We start from the raw sequence: 19,824 nt of genomic DNA, 5'->3' as shown, positions 1-19,824 counted from the left end.
TTAAAACTTTGATAAGATTTGAGTCTTCTTGGTACAGGGCAAAAGAAGCGGATATCATTCATGCACGGATTCAAAAGTAAGAATCCCAATCCGGCCGATCAATATCTGATGCCCAAGGACAAAGCACATTAAGCCCGATTCCTCTTAGATCCTGCCATCCTGAATGGATTTGGCATTTGAATTACTTGGACCCAACTCAGGCCCCAAATCCTGTCTATGGAACATTAGCTCATAAGAGTTACTTTTGGCAACGGTTGAGTGATGAGTGAGACGACTCTTTTGAACCTTGCATTTCTCATTAATGGAGAGAACTTAAACCATGAAGCTATTCCAACAGATACAATGTGACATCAGTGAGGAGGGAAAACAAATAAAATAGAAACACTGAAACAGCTTTCCCAGTTTGAAGGAGGTCCATCCTAATTCCCAACCCAATCCAATCCAACCGGCCATCATTCGAACTTCTATCTGAAGATTCTGAACCAATCTTAGGTCAGAAGAATTCTAACTGAATGGCAAAACTATAATTGTTCTCATTTTTCTCAGAATTGTGTTGCCTGTTCTTTCCGATCTACATCCTCTTCTTCATCGCACGTTGACCGTGATATACGAAAGTATCAACAATTCCAGCAACTGTGAAGATGCCTGTGTCCACAAAACAGAAGGCAACTCTAGTTAACTTTCTCTTGTCATACAAAGAAGACTGATACGTTGGGTAGCTTAAGGAACAAAAGATGGGGTTGTAGTCCATGAAATTCTAAGACAATAGACTACAAGAATGCAATCCATTTAACTTTCCCTTGTCAATTTTTTATTTGATGGGTTGTGCAAATCAAATCAATTTAAGTTTTCTTTTGTCCCCTTCAGGATATATAGGCCCTTACCAACATGAGGTACGGTACCACCAAGTGCAGGAAATGTCCAACGGTAGATAGTTAGTGTCTCTAACAACAGTGATTTACAAGCTAAAAACTAAGCCATATGCCTGTATCTCTTAAAGATTTTGCTGATTAGGCAAAAAGATACTTTCAGACTTACCTCCAATAATGGCACAGATATTAGTAAGGAACTGCAACAGTGATTCCTTTTCTTCAGTGAAGACCACCTGTAAATTTTTATTATTATACTTGTCAGTGACTTGCAAAGAGCATGAATTAAAGGCAACAAAAATTTAGACAGGAAATTGAGAAACAGAGATCCTCTTAACTCAGCAGAGCTTTTTTAGAGGAAATGAGTGTTTAATGGAAGGGTACTTAATGAGAGATAAATGCCTGTTAAATAGTACTTAAAGAGAGTTAAATGCCAGTTTTAAATTTAGGAATCAAATATTTGACTCATATTTGGCACCATTAAGGATTTTTCAATCACCATAGTAGGGCTTATGTGACTTGAGATTCCAGCAAAAATTGCTGGGAAGAAAAGAATTTCTCAAAGAGTTTCCTCGACAGCTTCTGTAGGACATAACTTCTGCCTCCAAAAACAGGTTCATGTGACTTGATATCCAACCGATTTCTGCCTTCAAAGAGGTTCCCTTTCTCGCTCCAGAATCTATACATATTCTATATGTGAATCAGATCTGGATTGGCTGCTATATATAAAGGAAACCTTAAAAGGTCTGTTTCGAGATTCAAGATCAAATATCCACCCAAAATTTTAGTTTGATTCTGAGACTAAGCCGAGGGAAGCCGAATGGGTCACAATGTCTCGGATTTTACTAGCTCCTTTTTATGCCTACCTATGGGAACAGTTTCTAGTCTAGATGACTGATATCCACATTTAAAGCACAGCAAACAAATAAATCTATATTCAATAACAAGGTACTAATCCTATTATTTCCCCTTGATTCATTTCAATTTTAGTCCCATTATTGGCATCAGTTGGTTGCTAAAATGCTTCAAAAGCCCATGGTTTTTAATGATAATCCGCAGGGAGAAAACTAATCAATTGTGCAGAATTCAACTCTTTATTTTTCTTTTTGGGGTCATGAATCACCATCAAAACATTTTTGAGGAACATGGAATATACAATGCTTCTTCAGGCATGATGACCAAACTTGAAGGCATAATGCTTCCTTGATAGTACGAATTCATTATCAACATTCTTTAAAACTGGAGAGCAAAAGTTATTTCATAGTTCTCTCAGATGAGGTTCTTGAAATAACGTCAGAAAACCTACATTTTAACCAAACTCAAAGATACATAGGTAAAACCCAAAAAAGATGAAACAGATTGCACAGGCATAAATTAATAAAAATGATAAGCAGCATATGGGACTTTGATTGATTCATTCACCTTTATTGGGTTGAAGTCGTAAAAAAAGAAAACTCCAGGAAGGGACTGAGGATAACCCTCTGCACTTCTGAAATGCTCAGTCACAGAGAACTGCATGAAGAATGCTTTCAAATTTAATACAAAATTCACCAAAGAAATAACGGAAATGCGGTTCACAAGCCAATCGCATTTTTGTTACCTGGTTCGAATTGATTCTGCGCCCTCTTCTGTTGGTGTATATTGTCGGAACAATCTGTACAAATGAATGTAATCTGTAAAATCTATGGTATGAAGCAACATAAAGCAATCCAGACTAAAGAACCATAAAAATTTGTCAAACGTCATTTTTCCTTTGATTAAAAGGATTTTTCTTTTGCATGATAACAACTAATTTTACACTGACATGATTTTCACGTTTAGATGCCACTTGGCATCATTTACAGAGAATGGAATGGCTATCCTTTTAAGAATAAAACAAGAACGAGTACTGCAGAAAATGCAAACCTTTATGAAATATTGGTACATGCCAGACGAACCCTGCTGTGTCCATGAGACACTGCAATATCACACCAAGACAAAGGCGGATTAGAACATTTTATTCACTTTTTAAAGTAAAACTTTAAAAAGTACTTTCTATAATATGGTAAGTACTGAAGCAGGATTTGCCGTAGAGATTATGATCACATAAACTTCTGAAGTGGATCTGAATTGATAAAACCTGACCAATCAGGGACTAAAATTCAACTCTATCCTAGTCACTAAGGTAACTGAACAAGTAAGATAGTTCTATCTATCAAAAAGAGGGGAAGAAATTTTCCTTACCCATTTAGGGGATTGACAACACCAGGAATCTCTTCACCAAAAGATAGATGGTTTATTTTGTGGCTTATCTGGTTTCAGAGAAACAACGAATGTTAACTCTCTTACTATGATCAGAAAATCATAACTTAATCTAGAAACACCCAGGTACTTATACAAATTTAAAGGAGATCACAGAGTAAGTTTCTCCCAGTTATTAGCTGCTCACATTGTAATTCTCTCCTTGAATTGACAGCAAATCAAAGATATGAATGTTTGATAGGTGAAAGCCTTTCCCAGGAGCAAAATGGAAATTGCCAGCCACTTTATTAACCTCCAAGAATCCATGGATGTTGCATCCTTCACCTTGTTCCTCCTTAACTTTTTGAACATACCCCTCTCGCTTGCACTGAAAAAGAAATCACCCAAATTATCTTCAAAAGCGAAGGTAAGACAAGAAAGAAAGATGATACCAAAGCATATGATAACATTCACGAACATATTAATGTTTTCAGGTTTCCTAGCTACCTCCGAAAATAATAAACCAACAGCATGATCTGAACTCATTAAATTCATAAGTTGCATCAACCAGATACACGTGTGAATGAAAAAGTGAGCTCAAATATTCTTTTATTAGAGGGTAATTTTCATATGGACCCCCTAAGGTTTGGTCTATGTCATTTTTAGTCCAAAAAAATTGAGACTTTGCATATGCCTCCCCTGTGCTATAGAAAAGGTCAATTTAAGGACAAATTATCGTTTCTATGACCAATTTGCCCTTATTCTTTTTTTTTGAGGCAAATTTCATTTGGACCCTCTGAGGTTTGGTTATGTCATTTTTAGTCCAAAAAAACCGAAACTTTGCATTTGCCTCCCCTATACTACAGAAAATGTCAATTTAAGGATAAATTATCACTTTTATGACCAATTTGCCCTTATTCTTTTTTTAATTTAATTTTCTTACATATACATCCTACCTGCCATTAAACTCGTGACTCCCCTTTTAGTTCAAAAATAGGGTTTAAGCTAAGGGGGTACTTGAATGATTTAAACATATAAAGGTATTTTGGTCATATTTTAAAATTAATTTGATTTTTAAGACTTTTCTATAATTTAAATCCTATTTTTGGACTAAAAGGGGAGTCACAAGTTTCATTGCAGGTAGGACGTATATGTAAAAAAATTAAATTAAAAAAAAAATAAGGACAAATTGGTCATAAAAGTGATAATTTGTCCTTAAATTGACCTTTTCTATAGTACAAGAGAAGCAAACGCAGAGTCTCAGTTCTTTTGGATTAAAAATGACATAAACCAAACCTCAGGGGGTCCAAATGAAATTTGCCCCCAAAAAAAGAATAAGGGCAAATTGGTCATAGAAACAATAATTTGTCCTCAAATTGACTTTTTCTATAACACAAGGGAGGCATATGCAAAGTCTCAATTTTTTTGGACTACAAATGACATAGACTAAACCTCAGGGGGTCCATAAGAAAATTACCCTTTATTAGAAGTTGTCAAGTGCAGTATGCTTCAATGTTGCAGACGAACAGAGGAAGTGTTTCTACTAACTCTCACTACTCATATTTTCTGCTAGTAGTACCAACTCACAGCACGAATACGTCTCTGAGGTTCTGAACCGACAGAAGTCCACAAAAATCCATAAACTTCTTTTGCCTATTCTCTATACAATGCAATTCTGTTATCATGTGCTTTGAAATATAATGCACTGTATTTTCATTTTCTTTTATTGCAGCACATCAAGGCATGAATTCAATCTGTTCATGAGGAAATGGTCTCAAATCATCTCTGATCCCTCTTCTGATGTATCAAGCTGAATATATACTCGTGCAGATTAGGACCATATGTAGGCTAACATTGTAAATGTGTGTGGACTCCAATACAAACACTGCTTTTCAATGTATGCCTTTCAGGGCACATAAAAGTAGTTGGGTATTAACATGTACTTCCCTCTTACCCCACTCCCCACCCCCTTTTATATGAAAACATGACAATTGTACTCATTCCTTAAAAAATCTTTACATCACAGTCAAACAGAATATTTCCATACCTGATCAATCATGTCAGGGTTTGTTATTGCCCATCCTTTTTTCCGGTAAGCTTCTCGAACTTCTTCACATGAATTACAACAGTCATCATCACCCTGCAAGAAGATGAAGGGAAAGAGAAAAGAGAAATGAAAGGGGAAAAAGAAACTATGATTAGACTACCACAAAAAGGAGAAACAAAGATTTGGTGCAGTCACATGGATCCTTAGTGGACATGGTACTGAAAGGAGATAAAGATGTTCTGGGATAATCACAGTTCAGAGGCAATAATTAGATGTTTCTCCACCTACTATGTTTTCAGAGGTAAACCATTGAACTAAACCAAGCAGCTTCCACAAGGTCCACAATATCATATGACAACATAACAAAGTATGATTAGGAATCAGAAAATAAACAACAGATTAATAATATTCGCCTCTGCTGTTACATGGCCATTGATTGGTCAGGACGATAATGGGAAAACAGAATTACAAGGGTTTCTCAATTTTTTTAAATTTTTTTATCTTTTGATCTTCTCTTCCCACTTCCTCCCTTATCCTTCTTTCGGAGATGGGCTAAAGGGACACAAGCAAAAGAGATTCAATTTGGAAACATAAGATGTCCGAATCCAACATTGAAATCATCAAAAAGATTTTCACCAACATCGTCTACATCAACAAATAATATCCTTTTGACAAGCAACTCACCTTTTTCTGGTGAACTACACTCCCCCCCCCCATCATTCCAATTTATTTATTCTGTTGCCCATCCCAATTTGTGTAGCTTGAACATGTGCATCTGAATATCTATATGGGATGCCAATGATAGTTGATTCTGTAGTGGTTCAGTTTCTAGTAGCCTGTGTTTTTTAAGCACTTTAAAAAGCAGCCAACATTTTATTGTGTACTCTAATCTCCTCCCAACCTCAATGTTTCCAATTTACTCCTGTTTTCCAAGAACTTCAATTATTTATTCAAGACACTTGTCTTTCCCAATCCTTCGCCTATTCTTGTTTGGCAGTTGTATGGATATACTCAAGTGAATCCAGAATTCCTACTGACCACATTTTGTCCTTGATCTATCAGCATCCATGAACTTTCACTATCTGTCTCAGGATTGAGCAATCACACATCATCAAATATTGGCCCTGATCTATTTCCACAATACACAAGATTCATAGGTACACTGCAAACCATTAGATTACTTATCAATCAACTTTGAGTAATCAATTTACTTATAGATGCATTTCTGAAGAGTGCAACAATAACAGCATAGTGGACTTTTTTATGATTGAGTTTTACCCAGATACGATTATGTAAGGCAACCTAGGGCCCAAGGGGGAAAAAGGCTTGGCCACCATAGAAGCCTCGTGTTTTGGACAGCAACCCCAAACGGTAAAACATATATAGGCAAGAGTCTTAATGACACCTATAGAAGTGTCAAATGAAATTGGCCCTTCTTTTGCGTGATCTTGTCTTATATAGCCAGCCTAAATAAGGACAAGGGGCACAAAAAGGACATCTTGCATTGAAATCCCAACTAGCAGGTTCTTTGTCCCAATCTCAAGGTCAAAAGAGTAGAATTCATCACTACTTTGGGGAAGCATGCGAGAACCTGTAGTCATTCTCTCTCTTACAGAACACCCAGCTTGCATGGGTTGTCTTTTCACTTGTTCAACTAGAATACAGAATTAGTTTTTTCGATGGGTGACGGGAGCTTGAAGTTGAGTCCAATGTGGAACTAGATGGGAGGGCAAGGGGTCGTTGTCAAATCCATGGAACACAATCATCGGAATAGAGAAGGCAGGGGTTTCCCATTGCCAGATTTGCGTGAAATAGTGTCTTGTTTTCCACAGCAGTAGCATGTAAAAGCATGTAAAAATAGACAATGAAGCTCATAGTCCAGCTGAAATGTGATTGAAAATGCACAAGAGGTGCCTATGGGTTCACATTCACATATTCACATATTCTGAAAATCCACCTGTGAAGGTGCTCCATGGAAAGTGATTCAAAGCCTCTCTTTAGAAGCCAGATTCTAATGATTTTTCTCCCAAAAGAATAGCCATGTCGAAGTACGTTGGACAGTCCAGCGAGCTTAAGGACCACATCTATGGAGCAAAATCTAGCCAGAAAAAGACATCCAATAAGAGAAGCTGCCCAAGAGCATCATGGCATACCCTCCCAACAAAAGGTAAAATTCTTTTGCATATGACACGGCATGAATCACCAAACTTGCACTCAGGAATATAAATGCTTTAAAGAAATGTGTCGATAAAGGGGTTCACCACTGTTATAAGGAAAAAAATGGTTAATATCAGAATTAGGGATGAATAGTCCCTCTTTTGATTTGACAAATTCCTACTCATTTAAGTCACATAACTTTTCCCCATCGGTATGAAATCACCACTATATACCTAAAGGTCGTTAACAATATAACAGGATATCATACAATCTAGAGTAGATGTCTCGTGTCATAGCCAATCCAAGTAACAAACACACTTTGATAAAGTTTAACCATTGTAAGGACATACTGATGTGAATCATAGACACAGTTAATTATCTAAAGATAGCCCAGGGTAACTGTTTAGCTCTTTTGAGAGCTTCCTTTTTTAGTGTGTAATCTAATTCTGGTTATAGGGTCTTATCTGACTCTTTCCTTGCTAGAAGTACTACTGGATTGCTTTCAAGTCTCGAAAACTTGCTTGAGCGAACCACTATGCTTGATTGCTTATGGTGCTTCAAAAGCTCATTTCATTGACAGAAAGGATCCAATGCAGAGCTTTGGGAACCCAAAAACAAACTCTTTTGACTTGATTCATAGGTAGATCAATGGATGGAAAGGCAAAGAGATAGATGAACGAGATAGCTTTTTTTTTTTTTCTCTCTCTCTCTCTCTACAGAGGAATAGAATAGAAATCCCTATAGAAATATATAGAGCATCAATAATTGACTGATAAAGATAAGAATAAGTGAGATTATACCACTTCTGCTCCAAAGCAAGAACCACAATAAGTCTCATTGTGATCAAGCCTTCCACCATGCCTTTGTAAAGGTCTTTCGATCTGGAAACAACACAAAGAGGATCCAAGAGTAAATCAAATGAAAAACATGATTTCTGCCCAAAGCATGAAATATCATGAAAACTTATAATTTTGTAAGATCATACCAAAGGAAATCCATTAGGATAAAAATGTCAACTAGTAAGTAATGAACTTCAAGTTTATTTTGTCTAGGTGTTTCTTAACTCAACCCCATCTGCAAAACTTATTGGTTTGTCAGACAGCCGAGTACACAAATGTAACTGGAAACTTAATACAGATGATTTTTATCATGGGAATTAACAGCCCCAGTGTGCAGGTAAAGTGGTTCACCTAAAAACAGAGTTTAAAGTATCAGCTGGGTCTCGACAATATTGGCTGATATGTCCCGATATTGCAAGCCATCAGGATGCTAACTTTTTGTTATGTTTTCCATAAAACTTGAAAGAGATGGAAAAGCAGCTTCCTCTGGTCCCAAAAATTTGAAAATTCCAAAATTTTGGCCTTTTTCTCATTCAATTCTCTTAATAATTTGTTGAAGCTTCATACTTGGGCTAGATTAAGCTTTCCATTCACTTTGGACTAAAATTTTACAAATGAGGTATATGAGACTGTATTTGTATAAGATACTCTTATTACTTTGATCCACCCTTGTCCCACCACATGATAGGCCATGGAGCACTAAACATTACTACATACTATAAAGTGGGAACCTTATCAAACATGTAAATTATTAATTTAGTCGGATGGTATAATATGTTTCTAGGATTGAATGAATGTGTAGTACATTCAGATCAAATAGAAACTGTAGGTGGCATCAATCATACTAAACATGCAACCAGAGAAGCTTATCTTGCTTGCTAATGATTACAAGAAAAATGAAGCCCATATATTGAAAATTAAAGGTGTTCTTTCATACATTTTGTCTCTCATGAAATGCAACCACAGAAATATAAAGAAGAGTCCTAAACCTCCACACACGCCTCACGATATAAGCATAGTTGTTAGGCGCGCCTGGGCGCCGGCGCCGGGGCCCGGGCGCCCAATCGGTGTCGCCCTTTTAGGCAAAGGCACCGCCTGGGGAGGGGCTTGTCTGGCCGCCCGCCCTTCCCCGCGGCCCCCTTTAATCCTGTGTGCCAATTGAGGCATTTTGATTACTTTTGATTCCATTGTAGTATCTTTGTTTGAACTTATATGCATATTTATATGCGCTCTGTGATCTGTTAAAAAGAAAAATAACAATCGGATAGCTCTTGACTCGGTCTCCCTCTCCTCTCCTCTCCTCTTCCTTCTCTTCTCCCCTCTCTCTCTCTTCCTTCCCGCGCGCGCTGCGCTCTTTTCTCTCTTTTCTTCCCCGCTTTTTTTGACCTTTTGTGTGGTTTGTGTATGCTGGATGACTTGGGTAGACTAATTTAGTTTTTAATTATATAGATATGATAGATTTATATTTTGGAGTGTGATGTCACTAATTTCACTTTGCCTCCGCTCGCGCCTCGGGGCGCCTCTCGCTCTTGCCTCACTGCCTCGCCTCGCCGCCTCTCTCGTGCCTTGGATATAAGACGCAGCGACACATGTAAGAATACTCATATTTGGTAACTAAAAGCAACTTCAGTTTAATGGACTTGTTTTAAATATATTGCGTTCTTAAAGTGTTCATGCATGTTGAGAGTGACTATTATTGGCTGTATCTATGTTTTCTTGACTAAATTCGAGCTAATCCATGTTTATGTTGACCATCTCCATGCAAATTTACACCCGTCTACATGTATATGCCATATGATATCATATGAAATAAAACATCTTCTAAATCACCAGACTGATACACAATACTTTAAACCTTGATTACAAATGCTAGTTGGAGCTTTCTGAGTCTGGGCATTCTGGGTCAGCACGAAGAATATGACAGAACTAGATGTATCTTCTGGTAATGCTTACATTGCAAGAAATGAACTGAGATAAAAGTTGACTATAGTCAATACAAATATAAATAATTGCTGATAAGTGAGGACCATAGAAAGCTGTATTAGGTGACTTTTGGAGGTAAATTAAAGAATCTCTGTGAATGTTACTATTAAAGATGTTTCTGCAGAAGTCAATGGAGTTACATATGCTTTGTCGAAGGAGGATGTGGACAAAGGAACTTTGATCTGCTTCAAATCAACGGAGAAGCTACCTCTATCTGTTGAAGTAGATACATTTGCAATAGTTTGGATTTGCCTTCCATTGAATTATAATCCTACAACTATTTAATATAGGTTGGGACAAAAAATTAATCTTGGAAAGATAGTGGTCAGTGGTTAGTGGAACCAGTTCAGAGAGAGAAAAAGAAGAAGAACCAAACGATATCTTGGAAAAGAATTTAGAATTTAAAATTGCAGCTTGTTAAAGGAGTTGGGATCTATATCACAATCTCAAAGGAATATATTCTTTCACAGAGTTATACTGTATTGGATTTATTAAATGAAGCTGGATGACTAGTTTGAACAAGCTCATACAACCAAGTCCAATCATATACTCAATTATATTGATGGCTAGTGCTTACTGAACCCAAAATTTTATATGCAGCTGGTAATCTCAGCCAATTTGTGCAACCTCCATGCACTGCACAACTTCAAGCATGTCAAGATACGTTAAAGGGGTGTACTGGGAAAGATCTCCAATTCCCAAGGAGACATCTCAACCCAGACAAACACAGTTAAGCTAGTTCCGTAATAAGGGATATGCTTGTGTTTATTGACATTGTACTAATTAGTCATGTAGAGAAGCAAGAAACAGTCATTAGTTGAAGGTCAAGTTTTAAAGCAGAATTCCAACCTATTGCAAACAGATTATATAGATATCAACATATCATGGGTGCTTGCCTTTGCCTTTTTACTTCACTTCAATTATGGCAATATCAGTACAATAAGACAGCACTAAGCATTTAAATCAGTTCAGCATATCAGAAATGAACATGCTGAGGTGGGTAGATATTTCATCAGACAGATCAGGTTAGCTGAACACCATATGTAACTACTGTGGCAGATTGTAGACATGCTGACTAGAGTTTTGAGTTATGCATCTCTGCATCCGCTAGAGCAAAGAATTGGCATGTCTAGTAGGCAATGTAGGCGCTCATTTTGAATCGCAGAAAACATCCACCGACTATTGTTTCCATTCTGTTCTCCTGCCTTTTTCAATAGTTTTTCTTAATTCAATGATTTTATTCAATCATGGTTACAACTAAATACTTTGTTTTACCTAAAAATAGTACTCCAATACAATTATAGATAAGCAAAAGTGAAGTGGCAATTGCACAAAAATGGAGTCACCCACCTGCCCACAAACAGAATCTTCCTACATATAAATTAACTTTAGCATTAATATTAAAACCAAGAAGAGGTACAGACCTTTGGTGCACCAATTCCATCTGGCCTTGATTCAATTACACTGCCAACGAAGTCAATCCTCTTTTTGATGATATCATGTCTCTGCAATGACATGGTACATACAGATATATTCTTGGAATGGAAGCAAACAGTGATGCCAACAGAAAAAAGATGGACATGGCAAAAGAATCAGATTAACATACTATATCATAATGCTGTTCCCCACTGATATCCATGGCATCAACACTGACAAGTGAACATGCAAGGGCCGGAAAAGTCACATCAAACTGCAAGAGCATAGCAAATAAATTACCCAAGCATAAGCCCCTCCATAGGAAGCCACAAGGAATACTTAACTAGCATTTGAATAAAATGACAGTGTGAAAAAAGACTCAGAAAATACATTTGCATCCAAAAAAAGGTTATCAAATAACAGGGAAGAGAAAACCTCAACAACATTTTAGTCAGTGAACATATGGAGAAACAAACAATGTCTTGGAAGATGCGAGTCATGCGACCCCAACAAATGGTCACAAAGAAGTAAGGTAAACCACTATAACTGGCAGTTATAACAACCTCTCAACAGATCAACTTAATAAACAGAAAGATAGGTAAAATTGTGAGAAAATTGCCTAAAATCAGACCAGAGAAGAGTGAGAAGGAAGAAAAAAAGCAAAGAAACACTGGGACGTGCCCACCCTCCTTTTTTTTTTTTTTTTTTTTTTTTTTTTTGGGGGGGGGTTTGGAAGGGGTGCGGTGGGATTGGTACAGGTGCTGGTGGCAGGAGCAGGATGATAACAAAAAAAATCCACTAGAGAACAGAGCCCACTTCCCACAAAGTGACCCCTCCGCTTACATGACCCCTGTTTGACCAACAGTAGGCAAAAACATCCATGCTCTTCCCCAATCAAAATCACCTCTAACTAACAGAAAATTAAGGAGGCCTGTAGTTGGCTTATCCATGACACTTATAAGAAAGAGAACTAGCAATAAAATTGGAAATTTGATAATTAGGACAGATCATAGACAGAAATCTAAATTTTGTAACACTAGAGCTTCCCAAGGAAATTTAAGAGTCCAAGAGATAACGAGGAGTACATTTGAGAAATAGTACATTTGAAAAATATGCCCATTTTTAAGTAACGTGAAGTCAGTGAGCACAAAGTGGGATTGTCAATACAGTTCTAGTAAGTAGTATAGCTTTGATTCTCCAGGTCTCCTCTCGCTGTTGGATGCATGATACCCCCCCCCCCTCTTTTGTGGGGTAATTTGTTGAAGATGTTAGAGATCATAGATATAAGTATCAATGCTGGCGTCTGTTAATGTTCCAAGCATTAGTTTCAAGCCTGGTCCCGAAATTTTAGGGATTCTAGCCCCTCTATACATAGTGGAAGCATTAGATTATAAAAACGAACATAAACATACAAACAAAATGGCCCAAAATGGTAGCTTGAAACATTGGATCCAAGGCTGGCAATACACGTTGCATGCTGCCATATACATTCTCTGATATGGCCTATTCCACACAAAATCTAGTACTAGAACATTCATATGTGAACTCAAATGACAAAATATGCGTTCAAAATGAAACAAAAATAAAACTACAAATGATAATTATCAACAATCCACCAGTGTTCAAAAAAAAGTAAGGAACAAATAGTGAATGTAGGAAACAAATTGGATGCATGAAATTTAAGAAATAGAAGCATGTTGACTAACATTGACACGCAGAGTTTCTCCTCTTGAAGTATCTACAGTCAGCTTAGTCTCTGTGACACTGTGTAGATAGATTTCTGCACAACAAAAAAATAAAGTAAGGAATGAGCATAAAATAGCTAGTTTAAGAGTAGCTCCAACACACAATAAGCTACAAGAAAGTTGTTTAAGGTTGCATGACCAAGTCCGACAAAGGCATTTGAATGCTTTAATACAAAGGAGTGACTTAATCGACATAGAATCAACTAAAAGAGCTAGGGGCAAACCTAAAATAACCTTAGGGAATGTGGTGAGAAAAGACATGTACGGTTTGGGCCTTCATTTGAATGCTTTAATACAAAGGAGTGATTTAATCGACATACAAAGAACTAAAAGAGCTAGGGGCAAACCTAAAATAACCTTAGGCTGCATTTGTTTGCAAAGGTGGGGTGGGAAAAAAAACATGTGGGCCCTATGTGTAGTGGGGTGAGAGAAAAGGAAAGGAAAGGGTTTTATGGAAAAGTGATAGTAGTGGGTCCCATTTTTTACTTTTCCACACTTTTCCACAAAATCCCACCAAATTTGTGGGGTTTAAGCCTGGGGGAGTGGGTTGCCACCTCCACAAGTTCCTTGATTCGGCTTGTCCCCTCATTTCCCACCCCAAGCAACCAAACAATATACCTTTTAGGAGTGGAAGTGAAGAGTTTGCTTTTTCAAGATTTTCCCCCCCCCCTTTATTCCACATGCAGCCTTAGGGAATGTGGTGAGAAAAGACATGTACGGCTTGGGCCTTGTATCTAGTAGCCAACCCCAATTAGTTAGAATAAGGCTGAGTTGTTATTGGTTGATAGCAGTCAAGGCGCCAAGTTTGTAGGTTTTGTTTTGCTTCCAAAACACCACCAAAGCCTCGGTTTGCCAAGATGTCATGAAAATGTGACAACTATGACGTAAACACAAGCATGTTGGTCCATAGCCAACCATATCAATTAGACACACTAAGGTACCTCATTGTCTTATGTATAGGCTTTGAATTGTATCTATTTGGGCCAGCTCAATACCTGTTGGACTAAGGTTGATACACAGCAACACTTGAAACCTTGCACATTTTTTCAATTTCTTCTTTTTGAAGAACAAATAGTATCTCCTACTGAGAACAAAGGTCTACAAGACAAGAAGGACGAATCCCCCAATCCAACGGCACATCCTCCGTGGAATTCAAGTCCATATGTATTATCATGCAATTTTCTGGGACTAAGGGCAAGAAGTCCATGTAACATAGCATAATTGCATGCAGAATGAAGAAAATGTAATTCAACCAGTTGGTATGAGGGGGTTTGACACCTTCCTCAATCCCAAACCTTCCAAACACATCACGTACACAGAAACTAAATGTGTTATGGATACTGAAGTAAAGTAAAATTGGAGATTCTTGTCCCATAACAAGCATGTCAGAGTGCAGCTAACCAGCTCAGTTCAAAAGGGCATGTTTGAATAAGTACACCTACCTAATGCTTATATAAGTAACACCTCATATGTCAATCATGCACTTTTAGAAACCGGAATCAATTAGTAATAACAAACGTACCCAGGCTTCATCTAGATGTTGCACGTTGATATTGACAGTTGCCCCATTGTAAGAACGGTTTTAGCAATTAGGTTGGCACTATAAAGTGTAAATTGGGGCTAGGTCCAAAGATGTTATTGCTAATTAATAATTAAGCGCATTCAATTGCTTCTTCTTCTTCATGGTTCAAGAATGAGCTATTTTCTGATAACCCAATTCATTATCCACGCGAGGAACTCTTTTTGCCATATATTGTGATAGATTTGGGATTTCTATTTCCACAAGGGCAACTTTGTAAACATATGCACTTCAAACATTTAGCAGAAAATTCAAAAGGGAGAGAAGAGATTAGTTGTTACTCCTCCGGCACTCAAATCACATTATTTTATTAAAGAATCAAACCGATCCAAAAACATATTGGAATTGGTTCCCCCAATTTTCAGTCAGAGCTAGCCCTTTTTGCATCACCACTACCAGCATCACAGAAAACTCAAACCTTTGACAATAAGAGACAAAGAAAACAAGAAAAGCGGCAATAGAACAAGTATACGTAGCAGAGGAAAGATAAAGAAAGCTTACTAAGCTCTGATATGAAGAGAAGAAGCATAAAGAAGGCAGAAACAAGCGTGATGACTCCTCCAGACAAGGTTCTAGCATAGAAATCCTCATTGATCTTTGGATAAGCGTCGAGATTCCGGAGCCTGTTTAGGATCTCCATCTCTTCCGCTTAGAGATCAATGTGGAGAGGAGAAGCAAACCCGAAACTTGCAGAGTTTTTTTCTCTTTTCTTCCCTTCCTTTTCTCCCTTCCTTTTCTTCTACAGGTTTCCGTTAGTCTCCACTGGCTGGCCGGGTTTGACCCAAATTAGTAGAAACCCACCGAAAGAGGAGAGACACGGTAAACTGACGTGAATAGTAAGTCCACCGTCCACCTTTAGCAGCTCCATGGACAAATCCGCCCTGCCCAAAACCCATCGGTTTTTTGGGTTTTGGTAACTTTTAAGGAGTCAGGATCGGGTTGAACTTTAGTAAATGCGTGGCAGTGCTGCTGATGGTCGAGATCAAATCTTGATCGAATTTCGATCTCGATCGTCCGTTTCAATTTTCAACACCTTCAAAATAGATGGTCGAGATTTTATCTCCACCGTCGGCAGCACATAAATGTGCAGCATTCAACTTCACTCCGTCTTGATCACCTCTACTCGCTTCTCCACCAGGTAATAAGAGTAGAGCCTATGACTGAATACCAATAAAATAATTCATAAATGGAATGAGTTCATATCTTCTCCACCCAAACAACCCATCTATCTACCCTCACACATGGTCAGCTCGATGGTATACGGGCAGGCTTGTGTCAGCCCAACCATGAGTCAGGGAGGATGCACGGACAACCTACCTGGATGGAGAGAATTTGAATTTGAGGTGGGACTCCAATTGGAACGGAGAGAAACATCAGGAGAGCACTCTATGCTCCCTCAATAGAGAGGTGATCTGAGCTCATTTTTAAGTGTGTCATGAGATTTTGTCTCCCATGGTTTGATGTTGACCGGACCAACCTCTGGTTCAACTTTCAATAGACCAAGATTTTACTATAAACCGCTCATTTTAAGGATCATCTCAAATTTTTCATCTCCAATTTCTCTCAAAATTTAGTGACACCTTGCTATCCTAAATAACTCCCAAGTTTCCTAAATTCAATTATATTCAAGAATCTCTCCAAGAATTCCCTTCTTTTTCTCTCTATTAATATCACTTATCATTTTTTACATGTTTCTCTCTATCCATCTCTCTACCTTATTAGGTCAATAGAACAAAGTCGTTAATCTTCTATCTCTCTCTGCCTATCAGATTTCCTATCAAAGTCATAAGAAGATCATGTGTGCATAAAAAATCTATGCATGGCATTAGGGGATCCCAATCCAACTGTGGCTCTCAATCCATAATTGACATACTATATGTCTAAAAATTTTCTGTAGGAAAAGACGATCATTTCTAGAAAATAATATTACAAATTGGGGGAGGGAAGAACAGGGTCAAGCTACATAATGTGGGTAAGTTTATAAGTATAACCTTTTTTTTGTAGAAATGAGTTTATAATTATAAGGATTGTAATAAATGCTTTTTACTGTGTAATTATTCCAATTCAAGTTTTTTTTTTTTTTTTTTGGGTTGCAAACCCCGATTTCCAAGGCTTTGCCCTGACTAATCCGGTGTTCGACCCGGTTCGCACACCTGGCTGTGGTGAGTGAGTCTCTCAGCGGGGATTTTTTGCATCCACAAGGTTTCGATACAAAAACCTTGCTTAAGCGGACCAAGCTGCTTACCACTTGGACTAACCCTCGTTGGTTCAAGTCACTTTTAAAAGTGCAAAGTTAGAATGATCAACCTTCCATTATCATTGAGCTATATATTAGAATTATATTAAATTTATATATGATTGGATTATAGGTGGAGCCAGGATTTGAGTTCGGATCAGCAACCCCAATGTGCTCCCCGTCTCTTCCTGACCACAAAAATCAGTGGGGCCCACGGTGAAAAACACTTTTTGAAAAAAAATAAAAAATAAAAAATTTTCATCGGTGGGACCCACTGGTTTTTGTGGTCAGGAAGCTATGGTCTGTGCTCCCCTGTCGGTGAGAAGATCCAGATTCCCAGGATTCAACGTTAGTTGGCTACTCTTGGGTTGAGATTCGACCACTTTATATCTAAATTGTACGCAGCAGTGCTGCACATTAATTGCATAACACTAAAGTCAAACACCTGCTCACTATCTTTATCTTTAAATGATTTTTCTAATAAAATGGGGAAATTTGTTACTTTAAAATTCCAAGAATGAAGTCTATCAACATGGATAAAGAGATCTTTCTTTGCACCCTTAACTGCTTTATTGTTGTAGGGCTCGTCTGATGTGTGATATTTTGATTGCTAGGGGAAGGTCTCATCCATAATAGATCAAAACCCTAATCCAATTTTAATTCAATGACAAAATGATAAGAACTGTTGCCAATCTTCATCTGGTTAGGTTCGAAATCTCCACAGATAGAGAATAAATTTTATTCACTCAGGAGTTCTGTTGGATGCTATATGAGCAATACACCTGAAGCTTAAGATGATTCCATGGATATAAATACACTGATGAACTCTGTATCAACCTTGTAATACTGCATTTTCAACCCCTTTGTTAGAAGAAAAGCTAGCAGGAGGATCATATCTGCTGAAGACGCGATAGGAAGAGATGAAAGACAAACCCACATAACAAGCAACAGCAGCAAAGGTGATGATCACTGAACTTGTGGCTTTTCTACAGAACCCACCAAAAGTTACACATGCTTCACTCCAACTCACTGATTCATCTCCATTGTAAGCCAGGTACAGTACCTCTGTTGCTACTGCCCCAGCAGCAAGGATTGTATATGTTAGTATCTGCATATGTTGTACATTAATCATCAAGATGAGAATTAGGGTTTATTCAATGCATCGCTATCATCAATTGTTAAGAAAAGAAAATAATTGTACTTCCAGATAGGAAATAATTCACAATTTCTTTACATATGGAACTTTGGGTAGCTTTCTTGTTTAGTACTCTTCTAGGGCTGAAATTTTTTTTTTCGTGGTTTTTTCATCTCCATTGTCAAAACCTTTTTGAGAGGTTTTCTGAGAATTTCTTTTCTGGACAAAGTTCAGAATGACCCAAATGAACCCACTCATATGCAGAGCCATAAGAGTATAGGACAGATTTGGGAACTTCTCTCTCTGTATTTTCTTTCAAGTTTATGAATAAGTTTTTAACTTCTTACAAAAAAAAATATATATATTATGTTCTAAATATAATTCAACTATGTAATAGAATTTATGGGAAGGTTCGATTAACCATAGAATCCAGTGTTGTCAATAAAGTACTACCTATCAGCTACAGTTGAATATTCCAGACTAGATATTTAGCTTGTTATGCTTTTAAGCAACATTGTGCTCAAACCCTAAACCTAACAAGTTGATGATGACTTCCATTATCGATAAATGAAGTCTTTGTTACAGTGACTCACCTGGTCGAAGAAGAACAGAGTCCAAGCCTGAGACATGGTAGTGGATCGAGCAACAGCAGTGTAGAAAGCTGAAAGAAGAGAATAGCCAGCGCAGATCCCATTTGCATACACCAAATACCTGCAACTCATCACCACCATTTGTAGTCATAAGAGATTAGAAATGGAGATGGATATATGGAATATACATACTTGAAGCCCCCAAGATCAAGGGAAGTGATGGAGCCAAAATCTGTCCTTTGGGAGTCCTTGAGCATGATTACTAGTGCAGTGACACAGAGGACCATGGGGAAGAGACGCAGCAAGGTCTCCACAGTTTGCACAGGCGTGATTCCTTTCTCTTCTTTTTCAGAACCCACCACCGTGTCCATGGAAGGTCTTGCGATGGTAGCATCTTCTTGGGTTCCCTTTTCCATTTCTCTGGTGTGGTGATGGATGGATGTGCTTGTGTGTAAAGAAGGGAACTGGTTATTAAGGGTCACTATCGCAATTATGCCATTTATTGGTGCTGGTGAAGTTTAGTTGTGAAAAATGAATGACTTTTAATGAAACAACTGAAACCCAAGTGCACTCGTCTACCGTGCATGGATTAAATTTAGAGTTTTCATGGCCGGATCCGCACCCGTCGAACGGGTGCACGAATGCTCCCGAGGTTTCCGGCCCACTAAATGAGTGGGGCCCACGGATGAAAAAAAAAAAAAAAAAAAAGTTTTTTACATGGGCCCTCCGTTTCAATTGAAAATTCAGGGTATCATCTTCAAAATTGAAACCTTACAAAGCCCCCTTCACATTTATCACTGTCAAGTTTTCTTTTGTTTAAAATTTATTTTTACGATTTAACCTTCACTTTATAAATTTATTTGAAATCCAAAATATATTTCTTAGAAATTTTTTTACATGAGCCTCTTTCATTTCCAATGGAAACATGGGGCATCCCCTCCAAAATAAAAACCTAACAAGGCACCTTCACACTTCACACCAGTAAACTGATTAAAGTCAAATTAATTT

The 19,824-nt window shown here is 37.7% G+C and overlaps 2 protein-coding genes across 2 annotated transcripts; both read right to left on the bottom strand.

Moving 5' to 3' along the window:
* Positions 1-56: 56 nt before the first annotated feature.
* LOC149007918 (uncharacterized) lies at positions 57-15,589 on the bottom strand. Its single transcript, XM_089167510.1, has 13 exons — positions 15,357-15,589; positions 13,238-13,311; positions 11,722-11,805; positions 11,540-11,620; positions 8,094-8,174; positions 5,137-5,229; positions 3,298-3,477; positions 3,093-3,160; positions 2,775-2,826; positions 2,470-2,523; positions 2,292-2,381; positions 1,039-1,105; positions 57-645 (listed from the first exon to the last, which is right to left on the bottom strand). The coding sequence occupies exons 1-13, from the start codon at positions 15,493-15,495 to the stop codon at positions 572-574; spliced, it is 1,137 nt and encodes a 378-aa protein (XP_089023636.1). The 5' UTR covers positions 15,496-15,589; the 3' UTR covers positions 57-571.
* A 2,187-nt stretch (positions 15,590-17,776) lies between these two features.
* Positions 17,777-19,253, bottom strand: LOC149007917 (CASP-like protein 2A1). Its single transcript, XM_089166612.1, has 3 exons — positions 19,009-19,253; positions 18,820-18,937; positions 17,777-18,199 (listed from the first exon to the last, which is right to left on the bottom strand). Exons 1-3 carry the CDS (start codon positions 19,230-19,232, stop codon positions 17,924-17,926), a joined length of 618 nt encoding a protein of 205 aa, XP_089022738.1. The 5' UTR covers positions 19,233-19,253; the 3' UTR covers positions 17,777-17,923.
* Positions 19,254-19,824: the final 571 nt, after the last annotated feature.

Source organism: Hakea prostrata, chromosome 8 (genome assembly GCF_041222555.1).
Source record: "Hakea prostrata isolate BN-2017 chromosome 8, UWA_Hpros_2, whole genome shotgun sequence".
In the NCBI taxonomy this organism is placed as follows: Eukaryota; Viridiplantae; Streptophyta; class Magnoliopsida; order Proteales; family Proteaceae; genus Hakea; species Hakea prostrata.
Note: the sequence above shows the minus strand (reverse complement) of the source record. Positions and strands in the feature narration are given on the sequence as shown.